Source organism: Astatotilapia calliptera, chromosome 7 (assembly GCF_964374335.1).
Source record: "Astatotilapia calliptera chromosome 7, fAstCal68.1, whole genome shotgun sequence".
Classification (NCBI taxonomy): Eukaryota; Metazoa; Chordata; class Actinopteri; order Cichliformes; family Cichlidae; genus Astatotilapia; species Astatotilapia calliptera.
The window spans coordinates 20,982,262-21,001,039 of record NC_137428.1 but is presented as its reverse complement, the minus strand read 5'-3'; the positions used below and the strand labels follow the sequence as shown (position 1 = coordinate 21,001,039).

General features: G+C 39.0%; 1 protein-coding gene across 1 annotated transcript; it reads right to left on the bottom strand.

Annotated features, from left to right (window-relative positions):
• Positions 1–7,774: 7,774 nt before the first annotated feature.
• On the bottom strand, positions 7,775–14,553 carry oacyl (O-acyltransferase like). Its single transcript, XM_026173574.2, has 15 exons — positions 14,388–14,553; positions 11,268–11,401; positions 11,100–11,178; positions 10,864–10,999; positions 10,503–10,699; positions 10,118–10,330; positions 9,936–10,038; positions 9,748–9,849; positions 9,454–9,619; positions 9,281–9,360; positions 9,028–9,138; positions 8,738–8,861; positions 8,402–8,588; positions 8,109–8,251; positions 7,775–8,013 (listed from the first exon to the last, which is right to left on the bottom strand). Exons 1-15 carry the CDS (start codon positions 14,542–14,544, stop codon positions 7,921–7,923), a joined length of 2,025 nt encoding a protein of 674 aa, XP_026029359.1. The 5' UTR covers positions 14,545–14,553; the 3' UTR covers positions 7,775–7,920.
• Between the last annotated feature and the right edge of the window lie 4,225 nt (positions 14,554–18,778).

Here is an 18,778-nt window from a genome sequence, read left to right as displayed (position 1 = left end):
TGCATTTCTTAACCCCATATTGAGACTTTGTTAAGATATGACAGCACATTTCACTCTTGCACATGCAATTCAAAGCAGTTTTGGTGGCAGGATTGAATGGCGTAATGTAAATGTGTTTGGGTTTGAATTCTTCTTGTGGATCTTTCAAAATAAAACCAACCTCAGCCAAATAACCTCCCCAAGTGTGCTGCATCTATTTTCAATTTTTTGCCTGAAAAGCTTTTGAACAAAGTTTTGATAATATCAGCACAGGCTGCCTGATAATGTAAGCGTTTCCTGACAGTCACACATTAAAAATGAGAGGGAGATGAAAACCGAAATAATATAATAATAATAATAAATAACCAAGCGTGTCTTGTGTATCGTGTAGCACAGCGGAGTTTATGCGTCCACATATCCACATGAAGTGTGACTGTCCACGTTTACCATTCCAAAGAAAGCCACAAACAAATGTCTAACAAGTCATGACACAAGTGAATCATAAAGGATAAAAGTATAACTATTACTCCAGGCATTAAAACAGTTGTCTATCTGGTGAGGTGGGGGGGATTTCCAGCCATGCAAGTAGTACGTACCCTTTTGATAGCCGTATGGTTGAGAATATAGACCTATGATGTAGGACTTCAGTACAAGCATAGGCAGAGCTGGCGGTCTCGGGGTGTGAGTCTATTTTTAAATGTTGTCTCCCCACAAGTACAAAGTCGGTTACCTGATATAGTGGACATGTGCCGATCTAACACCCGATATCTATATTTACAGGCCGTTTCAATGATGGCCTACTTTACAGACTGAAGACTTGAGTTGCGGTTGTTTAATTGTCTGTTTGGTTTCTTGTTCAATTGTAGATTCAGGAAAAAAAAATCTTAAAATCTTGTTTGTTTCTGTCCCATCCCCAATAACCCCAGTTTACAGCGGTATTTAAATAACAACAGATATTACACATATAATAAAATACAGCATATACTATTTCAGTTATTTTCATGTAATTAAAGTTCCTGTCTGATTAAACTGTGCTAGCGGCACACCTTTAACAATGAGGGCTATTTTCCTTGAGAAATTAATACCCCTTCAACTACTCTGGCAAAGCAACAATGCCCTGTTGTCAGTGGTGAAGAGTTCTGGGAAACGAAGCAAATTATCTTTTGAGATGTGGATTCAGAGAGTGATTGTCTTATAGTGCTATACCATACTCATCGTATGCTAAATGTGAAGAAAGAATCTGAAGACCGATGAGTCATTTGGTTACTTCAGGACAGTGATGTCAAATTCATTTTAAATCATGGACCACTTTGTTCTTAGGTGGGCCGGACTGGTGAAACTACTTTTTCTATCAGCCCAAAGAAGTTTAACTACTCATTTACTCTCAAATATATCTTTATATCGGAAAAAAGAAATTCAAAATGTACACTTCATCTCAGTTTTTCTGCACAAAATGAAATGCTTATGGAGAAATTAGATAGTTACAAGTTTTAGGGCTGAAAATTGTAAGAAATAAATGTGTAAAACTGGAGAATATTTCTGTTCATTCATTGCCCGGGATGTCCTCTAATTATAAAACTGAAAGTATTTGTGAATTACAATGAAAAATGAAAGGATTATTTTTTCACTGTTGGCCCATTATGAACAAAAACAATCCAAAACAGACATTCCAGTAGTAGATGGTGAAAAAACAGGAAGTTAACTGTTATTTATTATTATCTATTACTTCATTACTTTGGTGTAGCATGAATGGTCATAATGGAGCTCTTTATCAGCAGGACAAACTGTAAAATATCTTCTCTCTTAGCTAATCTTTCCCATGTTCCTGTCTTTAAGGGATGGACAGATTTATAACTAAGTGATTCGAGGCTGTTGCATCATCCTCCCTGGAACAGGTGAGAGGACGGGAACGGATCATTTTACCGCTTTAAAATCAGCACATTGTAAATAGTAGTTTAGGAGCCAGCACTGTCCAATAAAACAGCAATACATCAAAACTAAGAGAAAAAAATATCAGTGTAACAGATTTTCTATGACTATTTTGGTTTAATCCTTTCAAACTCTAAAACAACAACAACAGCTTTGACAAAGCACTGCGTCATAATTGTTTGTTGTGCATGCAAATCAGTGACACGTTTCCTGAATGACTGGATGAGGACACAAACCATTGAAACCGTGTCATATCATTTTACTCATTTGTGCCATTATGTAACGCTCGCGTCCTCACAGCTGTTGCTTTCCTGTCGGGGGCTTTGAAAATCTACCAAGCAACACAGGGAATATTAATGGACATTTAGTGTGTATCTGTTTGTCCTCGCTGCGTTTGTTTTTGCTTAAATTTTCATTCTTCTGTTGGGATCTTCTGTTATTTTACTTTAGAAAAAAGATCTGAGGCCGGATTTGGTATTTTCTGGTAACATTTTAGATTTAGAAAATGAAATCACAGTCCAAACACATGCATGGAGTTAGGCTGTAGGTGTGAATGTGTTGTTGAGTATATGCCAGCATGCGCCTTGCCTTTTGTCCATTGGCAGTTGGAATAAGTTTTACCTCCCCTGAATTGTATAGATGGAAAAGTTATTGATTTAATGAATCTGAACTTGTTATAATGTAACTGTTAAAGGATATGCATTTTTTCTGCCATAGATCCTGGCCTAGGTCTGTTTCTGGGTCTTGTGGTTGAATCCTTTGTTATATTTTCTTCTTTTGGAGTCTTAGTTTGCCTTTTGAGTCTTCATCTCCCTTATGATAAGTACATATATGTGATGGTGTTTCTCCGTTTACTTATAATACTTATTTCTAGTTTTAATTTGGGGATTTCTTCAGTGTCTTGGGTTTAGTTTACTTTTTCCCTTTCCAGGGGAAGCCATGTCTGCTTTCCCAGGTTGCCCTTCTTTGTGCGTCTCTTAACTTCCCCACATTTCTCCAGCCAGTTGTGGATTTAGTTTATTCTCCTAACGGACTTTGTTGGAGTTTGTTTTGTTTTTGGTTTAGTTTCCATCCATCTGTATTTGGCTCCAAAACTCTGCATTTCATGATGGCGGCAGGCTTGATCGGTACCAAGTGGACCGACGTACACATTTCTGGGTGTTCACCTTAACAATAAACTGGACTGGTCAAAACAAGAAGGGCCAAAGTCAGCTCCATTTACTGGGCAGGCTGAAGTCTTTTGGGATGTGCAGAACATTACAAAGGACCTTTTATGACACTGTGATGGCTTCTTCTATCTTTTATACGGTTCTCTGCTGGGGAGGTGGAACCACAGAGAGGGATAGGAAATGGTTTAATAGACTAGTAAAGAGGGCTAGCTCTGTTCTGGACAGTCCCCTAGAGCCCATAGAGCAGAGGGTGAGAGGAAGATGTTAGTCAACCTAAGGTCCATATTCCAATTTCTTCGTTCTGTTGGTTGGATAGAGTTTTATTTGTTACACAAAAACACAATCGTAAAGTATTTTTGCAGCATTACAAACCTTAAAACTATTTTTTAAAAGCATTTGGCAGACAAGTTGCTCCACCACGAGCATGTCATTGGGACGTGGCCCCATGGAGTCGTGTAGTCATGGAGAGAAAAGTATCATCTTACCAAAACAAGATGTATTTTTACACCATGTTGTTACACCAACTTGTTCAGCCCGACATGTGCTCCCTCTCTCTTTCTCTCTCCCAGAACTTCTAGGGCAGTATGGCGGGGGTGAGAATGGTCCCGCACATGAAACAAGTGTGCGTCACAGCCGTGTTTTGTTTTTGCGTGTACGTGAGAGCGTCAGCTAAAGGATGATGTTCCATAACCAATTAAGGCGAGGTCACCAGAACAGAGAAATGCATTACACCAGTCTTATGAAAGAAATACTTGGCTTTAATGTTACGCTGTTGTATGAAGACATTATTTACATAATGACACACTAAATGCTGCAGCTGGAAAACTTGTCTAAAATTTGAGTGATACAGATTTTTTTGTCAAACATGAGCTAAACAGATCTATTATTAGGAGTTTTTAAATCACTTGACAACATTTTACAAAAGCAGAGACTACTCAAGTAAAAATGTAATGTGTGTCTTTGTGTATGTGGCAGAGAAAAGCAACACAATGGAGAAAACAATGTTTTTCTTTAAGGCTGCTCACCAAACATTTTGCATCTTGATAGAACCAAACTTGTCGTAACTTTAAGTGCTTTCATGGAAACGTAGCCGTGTGTTTTGCGTCACCAAACATTTAAAACCTTTTGCCGTGATCTCGTCAATCAGTTTCACTTTAAGATGAGTCACTGACATGGAAAGTGAAGTGAAAACATGGTCTAATTCAAACGTATTGTCTTGGCCAGAACAGTTAATGGTAGGGAAAGGATGGTGGGGTGAGCTATGAGTCAGTTGCAAGAAAAGCACTTAGACACTCAAGAGGAGTGTTCGATGTATTTTTCTGTAATTTCAGTAAAAGAAAAAGGCCTTTATATATATATATATATATATATATATATATATATATATTAGGGGTGCAGCGATATTCGTATCGATATTGAACCGTTCGATACAGTGCTTTCGGTTCGGTACGCATATGTATCGAACAATACAACATTTGTAATTTATTTTATCAACTTTCCTTCTGACGATGCTGTCTGTGTTGAGCGCTCAGTGAATCTGCGTTCGACTACTCCGCCTAGGCTGCACTGTCGAGCGCAGATCCACTGAGCGCTCAACACAGACAGCATAGTCAGAAGGAAGAGCGCAGGGCACCTCCCCCACCCTCATTCAGATCTGGCGTTTGGAATTATTTTGGTTTTCATGTGACGTATGACCCTGAAGATAAGCGAGTCATGGACTAAAGCAGTATGTTGGATGTGCCATGCAATGCTCAATTACATGGGTGGGAACTAGTGTGTTAGCGCAGTTAGCTCGTTAACGTGTTGGCCGTCTAGCCCCATGCACGGGGCGATCGGCGGTAGCTCGTTAACGGAGATTTGCCGTGTTGTGGCGTTAAGGTCATTTCAACGAGATTAACCTGAAAGCGCTAGTGGGAACACAACGAATATGACTGCACATTTACGCCGACATCATCCTAGTGCAAAGACAAAAACAACAAGCATGCTACTAACTTTAGCCGAGTCATTTAGACAGCTGTTAGCACATGATTCTCCTTATGGGGACCTGATATGTTTAATATGCTGCTGAGAATATAGCCCAGAAGAAGCGGATAGTATAGCTTTTATTTTGGAAAGAGCCATTTCTCTGTAATAAACTCTCTTTTCCAAAGATGAGTGATTCCTCAATAAGATACAGGGCTCGCAATATCGCTAGCCCGACGTCCCGGAGCTAGCGATTTTTTTCAGTCGGGCTACCAAAATCTATCTCTTCCCTGCCCGTCGGGCTATTGTAGGAAAAATATATGTCAATGCTTTTGCATTCTTTCAGAAATGTAGCTGGGTAATTATGTCATTGGCATCGGTGAGCCACTGTCAATATGTGACATATTGAAGTCGCGTTTGAATTTGCGCTTGTTTTTTTGCTTTCACTTTGCAATCGTGTGAACTGTGTATAGAGAGCGACAGCACTGATCTGTGAGTGATGATAATTTGTGCACCAATTCCTCTGACATCGTCTTATTAATCGTTAGCTTACTATGCAAACATGACAAGTGAAATCTCCCGCAGCAAGCTTAAACATGTGAGAGGTTGATCGCGCAGAGAATCGCTGAGCTTATGTGAGTCCGTGTGTAAAAGCAGCAGGATATATAAATTTTAGTTCTGCTGAGCCAAATAAGACAGGTCAGGGTGAAGAAGTGACAGCCAAAGAAAAGCTTACCACAAAACGGAGAAGTTATGACAAATCAGACTATAAGGCAAAAAGAAAGTGCAGCTTTATGGTTTCATGGACAAAATAATTTCTGTGGCTGCGATATGACGAGCTAAATAACCAGGGCTGCACATAAGTGGTCCGCAGGTGCGCATTCGCTGTCAAAATAAAAAACATGCACAAGGGTTAGGGTTAAATTTAAAAACTGTACTTTTGAGTTAAAATATATATTTATAATTTTAATAAATGACAAATTAAAAAGGCATGAACATTTTTTTTGTATCGAAAAAATATCGAACCGTGACACCAAAGTATCGAACCGAACCGAACCGTGAATTTTGTGTATCGTTGCACCCCTAATATATATATATATATATATATATATATATATATATATATATATATATATATATATATATATATAGTAGTTGTTTTAAGTATATAACTATAATCACAACCACATCTGTACCTTGCTTACAGGCTGGCTATGTACAGTCGGAGCTTGGTTTTCTTAAAGGGCTAATGGGCTTGAATACCTACATTACTATGCAACAGTCCTGAGCCATTGCTCATTTCTTTATATTTTGCTTCCAAGGCCAGACTATCATGAGCACTAGTTCTCCAGGCTTTCAAAGTCTTTCAAAGCTTTTCTTTATACATTGGCAACTTTTTCTCTCATTTTCAGTGCACTGGTGTTGAAATGACTACTCATTTTCTCATTTTTTAAGTTTTCTTCTTTTTTTTTCTCCTGCTAGAAAAAAACTTTGCTCTTCACGTTGACCTATGAATCACTCAAGCATAAAAAAGTGATCGACCTCAAGCGATGAACCAGTGTTGTGTCTACACATAGCTTAGCAAACAACCAATTTTAAATTATATCTTCAAACATTTTGATATTGGCAGCCTGTTACAAAGAACATGATTTTTTTTAACCCAGTTTCCTCCATTAAATCTATGAAAAACACCAAAGATAATAGTTTGTTTTTTGTTTTTTTTGCAACAAAGAGATTCACAAAGAGCGTGCGTTCTTTGAAAATTTGAGGAAACCGGACAAAAGAAGAAGTGGCAGCCCAACTATCTACAACAAATGAACAATGTCTGAAAGTCATGCACTTAAGAAATAGGAAACAAAGACTTGACACAAGGTCTGAGACATACATTTGGTCCTTCAGCTGATCTATCTACTGTTTGCCAAAAAAAATGGTCTCAGTAGACGGGTAGCTGTCAAAAAGAAGGGTAAACAGGGAGAAATGGTTAAGGTATCCCAAATTACAAAAGATCTGGACTGAAAATCAATGGGAACAGGTGTAATGGAGTGATGAATCGAAATTTGAAAGTTTTGGTTCAAATCATTGTCAATATGTACAGAGAAGACAGGGAGACCAGTGAGTATCTACAGCCATAAACACAGTGCTGTCTCTGTCATGGTTTGTGATTTCAGTCAATCAGTGGCACATAGACATGACTAAAACGGCAACATTGTTGAAGCAGTGTGGGATCATGTTGACAGAGATCAGAATGAAAGGATGCCAACATTTAAAGATGTCCTTCAAGATGCCTGGAGAACTACTCCCGAAGACTACTTCAAGAAAGAGAGTTTGGGCTTAAAGGTGGTCATACTAAACATAAACTTTTTGTCTGTTTCTCAGAATTTGAACTCTGTTCTTGCCTTATTTACTGTATTTCCATCTATGTTGGCACGCTTCAGTAAATCACTGCACCTATTTCCCATTTTCCTGAGATAATATAAAGAAATACGGGGTTGCTCAAAATGTCTGCACCTTACGCTAACACATGGTGACAAGTTATCTTTTTCTTGTGTGGTATCTGCAAGGCATTAAGAACATGGACGTGTGAGGCAATAAAAATGTAGTCAAGAAAATGTCATGTGACCCTGCAGGATGTTTTCTCCATCAACCCATAGCGACTTGTCAGATATGTAAATTGTGTTTACTGTGTCAGATAATAACCTCAGCACACACACACACACACGCACACACACTAAAAGCATATTTCCAAGTTTTTAATTAAATTGCTTCGTTAGCTACAAAAGCAGCTATAAATAAAAGCAGTGTTAGAGATCACAATGCATAAACAAAGATAATGAGGGTAGTTATTAAGGATGTGAATAGCTGGGCACGTCCATGCCCTGCTCTATTTTGGGAGAAGGTAGGGCTTCTCAACTAACACAGTGAGCATGTAGCTCACTGCCAATGTCAGCACCAGGTGGCCAAGGAACAGGTACATCTGAGCAGAGGAGAAAAGTCTGATGTTATGAAGAACTGTGCCAAATCATTTGAAATAAGCACACTAAAACAGAACGTGCAACATGAAATACTTACAAAATTGATGTCTGTGTAATGGATTGGGGTCTCTTGAAAGCCAATGTACAGGATGATGAAGACAGGGTGTATGAGATAGCAGGCGAAGCTGATTTTGGAAAGAGGAACCCAGAAAGTCAAGGATAAGAACCTCTTGATAAAGCCTGGAGTGATCAAAAACAAGAAAATATAAAGACATATAAAAATAAGAACATACAGACTCAATTTCCTTTAACATACTATGTGCTTTCCTATATTGTTATTACTGTTAATGTAGAGATATGGGATTTAGTTCATCCCAACACCTGGTTTACCTCCATAGCCTTCCTCACAGGCCAGTATAATCCAGGTCACAGCCAGTGCCCAGAGTGGTCTATGCAGCCCTTGATACAGGGCATGTGGCACAGATGGATTGGCTGGCGTCTCCTTCAGGATGTAGGGCAATCCAACCAAAAGAGCCAAAAGTGACAGACAACAGAGCCAACCAAGTGCTGCCTGCCACTGAAACAACAGATATGATAAGCACATAAGTGTGGTGGCAAATGTTCAAATTCTGGCTCGGCTATAAACCAAAAGGCATATGCTGTTTTTAAATTCTCAGAAAAGACTAAGCCACGGTCTGGGATTGAAACCTGTCAAAATGCTCTCACCCATTGCTTTAACAGTGGATTTTTCTTTGCTGTCAGATATATTCCGGTCAAGATCCCTATTAGAAATGGCCCGTATCTCGTGTAGGGTTTCACATAGTAATACAAAACATAATTCTCAGATGTCCTGCAAAATAAACAAGTTTATTTTCTGGGAAATCATAAGAAGAGATGCATAGTTGGTAGACAGCCTCAATTATGTTTTTGCATTGTAGAAAAAGGAAACACTGAAACTTAAAAACAAAAAACCTTGATATTCATTTCACCAAACGCTGTTTTGCATTGAATCTTACATTGTAGATGGCTGAAAGACTGGTAGCTGCAGGTGTGCAGTTATAATAGCACTGGCCACAATAGTCATCAGGAGGAGGCCACCTGCCACAACCATAAACACACTCCTATTTCTGACAAATAAAACATGGAGGGGATAGGATTACAACCACAGAGATAATAAAAATGTATACGGCTCCTAGTGATGCTCTAGTTCAAGAATGAAGAAATCACTTTAACAGTATTTCAGAATCATATTAAAGGATGTGAACATACAGTCTGTATAAATAAACCAAGAGAGGAGTGGTTGCATAACACTGGAAGTCTAGAGACAGGTACCACGTCCAAGGAATACACTGCACAGGGATATGAAGATAAAAGGTTAAGAACAGGTAAGTAAATCTGTTCTAAAATACCCAATGTAGGACTAAATTATAAGTTAAACTTACTATCTCATGGACTGGGAGCAGATTACTGATCAATAGTAAGTTAGCCCACCAGTATGTCTTACAATCCATCACTGTGTCTATAAATGGGAACCAGTAGGGTCCCCACTTGACCAGAGAGATAAGGCCAATGGTTAGACACATAATGAACAGATGCAGTGGCTGAATCCTGCAAAGAGGACAGAGAACAGCAATTTAAAAAATGAATAACATATGCAGAAAGCCTCTTTTACTTGAGTGTAAAAATGGAGTGACGCAGACACAAATTAATTTGGTTAACTGACCAAAATACAACACCTTGTAATCCGCTTTAAGAGATAGCTCCCAACCAGGCTGAGGCTCAGTTTGTCTTCAGCCTTGTTGATAGAGCCCAGCAGGGACCTGGCACTAAGCAGACCCCTAAAACATCAAATTTCTTAAGCTGGCAATAAAATAATTAAAAAATATATGTTTACACTGTCAATCTGAAATTGTTCCAGTCTCACCCCAGCAGTAAGAAGGTATCGACAGCCATGAAAACAGGTCCACTTATGGTTAGCACATAGAAAGGGCTGCTTTCAACAGTTTTCCTCCAGTCTTTGTAATTGTCTGCAACACAGGTCTTATGAACATAAGTGAAAGTATATGTGTGTTATGGAGTAATGAGACCATCAATGTACTGCCATACCCAAGCTGTTGATTACAGGGAACTGTGCAGAGTGGCCACATATGATCCATAACAGGCTGAGCACACGGATGCCATTCAGTGAAGCGTAGCCTCCGACTGGAATTGATGTGGAGGTGCTAAAAATGCCCTGCGTGGTCTTCTGTATAGAGATTGCTTGAAGGCAGCCATACACACGGCTTTGAAGAGCGCATGTTTGTGTGGGGTGGTTGCTATCTGCCAAAACCAATATTATACAAGGTCAGTATTGTCTCAATATAAATACATCTGTAATAACTGATTCTGCAGCTCACATAATCGCATTATTTGGTTACTGAAGATAGTAACCATAATGTGTGATATGCAGTACTACTCCTCAGCAAATCTAGATGATGCACTTTGCACTTACTACTTTCTTCTGAACTCCAGCTATTAGTTTCACTGCTGGATGAGCTGCTGGTCTTCAGGGTCCCGTAAAGGTTGAGCGCAGCGTTTAAGCAGGAAGACTCTAATGTAGGTTCGACCTTTCTTTTCCACTGCCACCTTATCATAGCTGTTAACAGGGTGGCTCCGAGAGGAATTGCTACCATTACACAACAGACAAACCTACAGGAGAAAATAAAGTTTGACAAGACAAAAACAAGGTGTCCTGAGCTAAAGGCCTGGACATATGAAGAGATGCTCATCTTTGCTGCACAGGTAACCCTAATGGAAGTGCATATGCAGATAAAACAGTAAAGAAAGTGAGAGCAGTGTAATCGTATACTGACAGGCAGGTGATATCAGATGTATCAGGGGCAATTTTGCTGGACAAACAGTGAGTCATGATCATCTCCTGAGTGGACTGATTGACCAGGATGGAAGGTAAAGGAGGAATGAGGGACATCTGATTAAACTGAAGCTGGTCTGTCGAAAAGTGAAAATTAGTCACGTTTAAAAAAAAAAGAAAGAAGCGATATTGTGTTGTATAGATGATACCGCATAAATTCATTTTTAAATCACTGACCGTAAAGCACCAATGTTTGCACGTCATCTTTCTCACAGGAGTCAGGTACACAAATACCGACAAAGTACTGGACTCTTCCCTGTTTAAGAAGAAAACGTAGTTTAAAGTATGCTTACTTTCATCTAATATCTATTGGTTGTCATGACTTTTTATTGTGTTAGTTGTTACCTGCCGAAGGAACACCTGGCAGTACTGTCCAGAAAAGCTGGGGCCGTGAGCAGAGCGGCACTGCTGCAGCAAACCAGGCTGGTTGGTGTTACCTCCTACAACATTGCTGCCCACTTTCCCAAAAGCATCATACACTGACAAAACACACAGAAGAAGAAAAAAAGCCATTCATTCACAGGCCCATTGGCTGTAAAGATGCATGGTGTTACTATATAAGTAAATCTCACTTTTTCATGAAGTTCTAGGTTTTAAAGACACCCTTTAGATAACAAATAAAGAAGAAGTGTCTTGTGTCTTGCTAATTTTGATCACAAAACGACATACACATACTAGTGCATCCCCCAAAATATAGTTAAGTTTCGACTTAGTATCTTCTTGGAAAATAATTTGAAATTTGTAATTTTAAAGTTGAAATTTTGAGGAAATAACCCCAAATTTGGACTTCTGGATAACAAAAAAAAAAAAAAGATTTTTTTCCCCGTGGCAGGAGCAAGCTTAGATACTTCAGTCTGCCATTTGGCTCTATTCACTGAAGACTAACTCATGAGCGCCCTCTAGGTGGATTGTAGGGCATTAACAGTAGGTTTAGTAGGTTGGATTTACGTGTGTCCCAAGACCCCTGCTGAGCTGGCATACCTACTTTTATTAGTAAGTGTGAAACAAACAGTGATGTCATTAATGTTGCTGTGACACTGGTAGGGGAAAAGGGAGTTAAATAAAACAGATAGAGGTGAATTTAAGCTAATTGTGTAGGGTTTATAGTTGGTGGCTCTTAAAAAAAGTATTGAAATAGTGAAGTAGTAAGTAACATTTACATTGAACTTGAGTAGCATTAGCATATTTTGATTTATAAGGTATTTTGTTCTTCATAAGTTAGCTGTTAGCTTACAAAAGTATGTGTTAGCTAACAGCTACATTTATTAGCTATAGCCTCTTATCACAGCTCCGCAAAGATTTGCATTTCAGTGGTTCCATCAGGAGGGTGGTGTTGACCACGCAATGTCCAGTGCTACTCCTTATGCTGGTAGTACAGTTAGTTAGTTATTAGCCTCAAGGCTGGTCTTTGTTACTGTCTCACTGAAAATACATACAGTGGGGCAAAAAAGTATTTAGTCAGCCACCGGTTGTGCAAGTTCCCCCACCTAAAATGATGACAGAGGTCAGTAATTTGCACCAGAGGTACACTTCAACTGTGAGAGACAGAATGTGAAAAAAAAAAAATCCATGAATCCACATGGTAGGATTTGTAAAGAATTTATTCGTAAATCAGGGTGGAAAATAAGTATTTGGTCAATAACAAAAATACAACTCAATACTTTGTAACATAACCTTTGTTGGCAATAACAGAGGTCAAACGTTTACTATAGGTCTTTACCAGGTTTGCACACACAGTAGCTGGTATTTTGGCCCATTCCTCCATGCAGATCTTCTCGAGAGCAGTGATGTTTTGGGGCTGTCGCCGAGCAACACGGACTTTCAACTCCCGCCACAGATTTTCTATGGGGTTGAGGTCTGGAGACTGGCTAGGCCACTCCAGGACTTTCAAATGCTTCTTACGGAGCCACTCCTTTGTTGCCCGGACGGTGTGTTTTGGATCATTGTCATGTTGGAAGACCCAGCCTCGTTTCATCTTCAAAGTTCTCACTGATGGAAGGAGGTTTTGGCTCAAAATCTCACGATACATGGCCCCATTCATTCTGTCCTTAACACGGATCAGTCGTCCTGTCCTCTTGGCAGAAAAACAGCCCCATAGCATGATGTTTCCACCCCCATGCTTCACAGTAGGTATGGTGTTCTTGGGATGCAACTCAGTATTCTTCTTCCTCCAAACACCACGAGTTGAGTTTATACCAAAAAGTTCTACTTTGGTTTCATCTGACCACATGACATTCTCCCAATCCTCTGCTGTATCATCCATGTGCTCTCTGGCAAACTTCAGACGGGCCTGGACATGCACTGGCTTCAGCAGCGGAACACGTCTGGCACTGCGGGATTTGATTCCCTGCCGTTGTAGTGTGTTACTGATGGTGACCTTTGTTACTTTGGTCCCAGCTCTCTGCAGGTCATTCACCAGGTCCCCCCGTGTGGTTCTGGGATCTTTGCTCACCGTTCTCATGATCATTTTGACCCCACGGGATGAGATCTTGCGTGGAGCCCCAGATCGAGGGAGATTATCAGTGGTCTTGTATGTCTTCCATTTTCTGATGATTGCTCCCACAGTTGATTTTTTCACACCAAGCTGCTTGCCTATTGTAGATTCACTCTTCCCAGTCTGGTGCAGGTCTACAATACTTTTCCTGGTGTCCTTCGAAAGCTCTTTGGTCTTGGCCATGGCGGAGTTTGGAGTCTGACTGTTTGAGGCTGTGGACAGGTGTCTTTTATACAGATGATGAGTTCAAACAGGTGCCATTCATACAGGTAACGAGTGGGGACAGAAAAGCGTCTTACAGAAGACGTTACAGGTCTGTGGGAGCCAGAGATTTTCCTTGTTTGAGGTGACCAAATACTTATTTTCCACCCTAATTTACGAATAAATTCTTTACAAATCCTACCATGTGAATTCATGGATTTTTTTTTCACATTCTGTCTCTCACAGTTGAAGTGTACCTCTGGTGCAAATTACTGACCTCTGTCATCATTTTAAGTGGGGGAACTTGCACAATTGGTGGCTGACTAAATACTTTTTTGCCCCACTGTAAGCACACAATGAGTAGGAATTAGTTACAATGTAGGTATGAAATGAACACTTTCAACATCATCATCTTAACTATTTAAATATTCTTACAGTTCTTTTGAACACTTATGCAGTTTCATAGGCTCTACACCAGTTGCACAGGTTAAAGTCACGGATTTGATGTATGCATCGATCATTTTTGATGTAAGCATGACAGTCATAAAAACCTAATCTTTGTAATTTTCAGAAGCTTTCAGCGGCAGTATTTTTATTCTCTGAGAAGGTGAAAATGAACTTAAGCTTATGGTCTTGCATTGTCCTGAAGAATTTGTAATCTATTTCTGTATTTTTGACTTTTCTATCTTGGCTCCTCTGCTAAAGTGGATTAAATGCCACTTACCACACAAGCGCATAAGAAATGCCATACAAAAATCACAATCACTTACTTAGAACAGCATAGCCCTTTGGTTCATCCTGGTTAATTTCCCGGAGAAAAGTGTTTGTATCCTCCAAGCATCTTTGGGACACTGTCAAAATCTGTGTGTTTTCCACTGCTCCTCTGCCCCCCACAAAAAGAAGAAACGCCACCAAATGGAGGATCATTTTGGCTCTGACTGTTTCTTTTTAGGGAAGAAGGTGTTTAAATAACAGAGAAGGGAACACGTCACCATTCAGAGTGTACTGTGAAATTCATCTTCCATGGCTAAATTGAATGACTTTAATTGGTTTTCACTAGCAGGTGTAAACAGGATTTGGTTACATGAAGGAGGATGAGAGGCTAACAAAACAATCCAGGCTGTGATTTTTCTCACTACGCAAGAACAACATTATTAAAGTGCAGCTTTGACGGGTGACCAGTCCACATAACCATTTAAGCACACATTTTTAAGTTATATTTTTATTATATACCAATTGTATTTTACATATTCACACATTTTAAATAGCATTAAATAGACACAGAGACACAAAGGTAATTACTTGAAAATTCCTCTGCTCAGTTATAACTATTACTACAATTTTCTACTTTTCTCTAGTGATGGAAGAAACACCACAGATCATCCAGCCATCAGAGTACAGCACTCCAAATAACTGACCACTAGAGGGAGCGATTGTCCATAAAACATTCTTGGGCCGTCTCGTTTTTACCTAGCAACACATATTTAATAGAATGCAACCCTATTTTGATCTAATAATAGTAGTTTAGTGCTTAAGTGCTTCTGTGTCTCTTACAAAGAGGAAAAGACCCTACAATCACCACTTATTTTAACTACTTACTCCATAGCATGATTAAAACATTTTGTCACTGACAGTGCAGCATTAGAATCTATAGAGAAAAGGAGAGTTTTTAATAAATAATAGACATTTCTTTCTGTTTTTACATTGCAGCTAACTGGTACCTTTAGAGCTATGCAATACTGGGCATTAGCGGCACTTGTTAGCCATGTGCTGCAAGATACTCATAGTCATTACTGGGTTATTTAATTCTAAAAGATAACAGTGCAGTGTGGTTATTTATGTTTATTTTATGTTTTTCATGCTGATTTAGAGGATTTTGAATTGTCACACTGGGCTAAAAAATAACAATTTTGTGTTCTTGTCACGGAACACACATTTTGTGGCTTCATCAAAGGAGGGCAATCAATAAAAGTAAAAGAATAGTTTTTCTTAATTTATGTAGCAGGAAGTCAAACCATAACAAAGTGCCACAACATACTAAAAATGAAGCAAAAGCCGAGGGGAACTGCAGAGTGAAACTTTTCTAAATGTCAGTGATTCTTTTGCATTGATAGCTACTGGATTTAGTGTTGAAATAAGTGATGAAATTGTTGAAATTTTTATATTTTTAAACAAAAACATGATGTAACACGTATAGTCATGCAAAAAAGAAGGCTCAGTTAGAATGTTAAATGTTAAAGTTCATGACAGTACAATTAGAAAAAGACTAAAAGAGTATGTTTAGACGGGCTGTCCGAGAAAGTCCGTCTCTATATAAAAAGAACACTGCAGAATAGCTGACTCTTGCATCTGATGGAGCAATGCCCTTTGGAGAGACAAGAACAAAGTGGAGATGTTTGGACATGATGCAAAAACCAAACTCAGCAAATCAGCACAAACACCCAATATCAACTATCAGGCACGGTGGTGGAGGAGTGATGATTTGGGCTTGTGTTCTAGCCACAGGACATGGACTTCTTACAGTCACTGAGTTGACCATCAGCTCCTCTGTGTACCAAAGTATTCTAGAGGCAAATGTGAGGGCGTCTGTCTGAAAGCTAAAGCCTGCCCCAAACTGTGTCACACAATAGGACAATGGTCCCAAACAAATCAGCAGATCAACAGCAGAATGACTGAAAAGGAAAGAATAAAGTTATTTTAATGGCAAAGTCAAACCTCAGATGTCAAGCAGATTGAAATGCTGTAGTGGGACCTTAAGAGAACTGTGAAACAAGCGTGAGCCAGAATGTTTCCACAACAAAGTGAGAGACTGATAAAGGCATGCAGAAAATGATTGCCCTAAACTTATTTCTGCTAAAAGTGGCTAAAAGTTTCCTTCTTTTTCACCTGACTCTTAAGTATTACTGGGAGCGTGGCTCATCAGAGAACTACTTGTTTTTATCATTGAGTACAATTATATCAATCTGGCTGTTAGACATTAGTCTTAATAGTAATATTAAGCAGAATCAGGTACATCAGGATGATCATGACAGGATTTCTTCCCCAGTGAAGAGGTGATGTCTCCTGTGTAACAGACATCATTTATTAACATTTAGAACAATTTTGTTTACAAGCATCAGAAATGTTTAAAAATGGCAGCAGTGGCAGCAAGACACATTCTAATCAACAGACTGGTTCTCGCATGCAGTTTTACAGCGCAAGACATTTCAAGTCTTATTGTCATTATAAAGCAACAACAACAACAACAAACAAAGTGAGGCTTTCGTTTGGGAAAGGCTGAGACCAAAGAAAACAATGAGCAACAATCTTGTGTTTATTTCACTGAATTGGCTGTCGCCTATTTACAGCCAAGCGTACATTCATAGACGTTTTCTTATGTCTCAGAAGTTTGTTTCAGTATAATTCCTGTCAGTGAACATAACATCGCATAACTTGAAGAACCATGAAATGAAAAAAGATTCACATCCACACAATAAGGCAGCAAATTAAATGATACTCTAGTGTCCTTACAATTTTAATGTTATTGTGCTCTTGTTAGAATTACGCCAATATACTGTAAAGAGGACTGCTGTTCAAAGGAAGTCAAGTGCTTTGTCTCATATTTACAATATTTAGGTAAATAAACATTTTAAGTGAATTGTAATCTCAAAGAGCTGCCAGTTACAGTATATTAAGACAGTAATGAAACATCAACTTAAAAAAATATCACAATCCTTTATAAAATACTTCCAAAAAAAATTGGCCCACAAGTGTCTTTAAAGGATATAGTAAAGTTTGACTTTATGATCAGTAAAGTTGGGAGCTTTGAACTCATATGTGACGCAGCACAGGAAAGGGACTTTACGATATCGCCAGTGTTTATCTTAACTTCACCGTCTGACAAATACAGATTCTGTAAGTGCTTCTGATGAATAAACTGCATATAAACAATGCGCAATGTTACCCCCAAATCCTCACATCAAAGCTCTCAGCTCAAGTTCAAATCAAACACAGCACAGCCACACATGCCTAGGGTGACCAACCGTTCTCTTTTCCCCGGACATGTCCTCTTCACGTTCTGTTAGGGGGGATTTTCGTGATTGATAAAAATGTCCGGGTTTTCCTATATTCCGACAGAGGACCCATGTGTGTGACGTCATCCCCGAACTGCTGCTTTGTGAGCGCTTGTTCTGCACTCACAGACGGGACAGTCAGCGCGCAGCAACGCACCTAATGATGTTTAAAAGATCCCAAAGCGCATGTCCATCTTTTCAGACGAACTGCAAAAGAAATTTCCCTCGTACCGACCCAGTACTGGTAATTTTTCCTATGCAGATGAGGCATACCATTATCTGTACCATTATTTAATTCCAGAGGCTTTTTTTTTTTTTTGCACTTGTTGACTTGTAAAAGCCTATATGGCATATTTTATTTCACAATTCAATAACTGCACAGAGAAGGTGCCGTTTAAATATGTTTCTTTAAGCAAGTTCTTCATGATTGAGCCAAGTGTCCTCTTTTTTGGAAATCAAAATATGGTCACCCTACACATGCCTGACAGGGGATTTATACTTCTGTGTTAAATCTGCATCTGCAGGAGTGTTGTAACCATAAACCCTTCTGAAACACAGGCGCTACGTAGATTTGCCTCAGAAGTGTAATTCAGGCATACGAGTGCAACTCAGATACTCAACGAAATTTTCCCTTTAGTGATGCTGAATATTTTTTCTGTCTCTAGCCTGTGAATTGTAATCGACTGACGGTTACTTGTATGCTTCGTGAAGTTTGTATTGAATGTTTGATCATTTACTAAAGTTAAACCTCATAGAAAATAATCAAAAATAAATATATATATTTTTTCGCATGTTAATCGAGAAGTTTTAGGAAATTTTAGGAAACATAAAATGGAAAAAAAAAAAACAACTTCGCCTAGCTTTTGTATGCTGCGTCACATATTTATGTTTCCATATTCCAAACTTTGTTGATATGTTAGCAGCTTACTTTATGAAAATTCAAATGACACTAAGCTGCTTCTTTAACCGATTGTCCTGAATTGTTTGATATTTACTTTTACTCCAGCTCAAAGTTACTGCACATGTGTTCTTCTGGGTGTGTTATAAGAAGTGCGGTCTTTTTGTAGAAGGTAAGTCTTAAAGGGCTCCGTGAATTTTCAAAAACAATT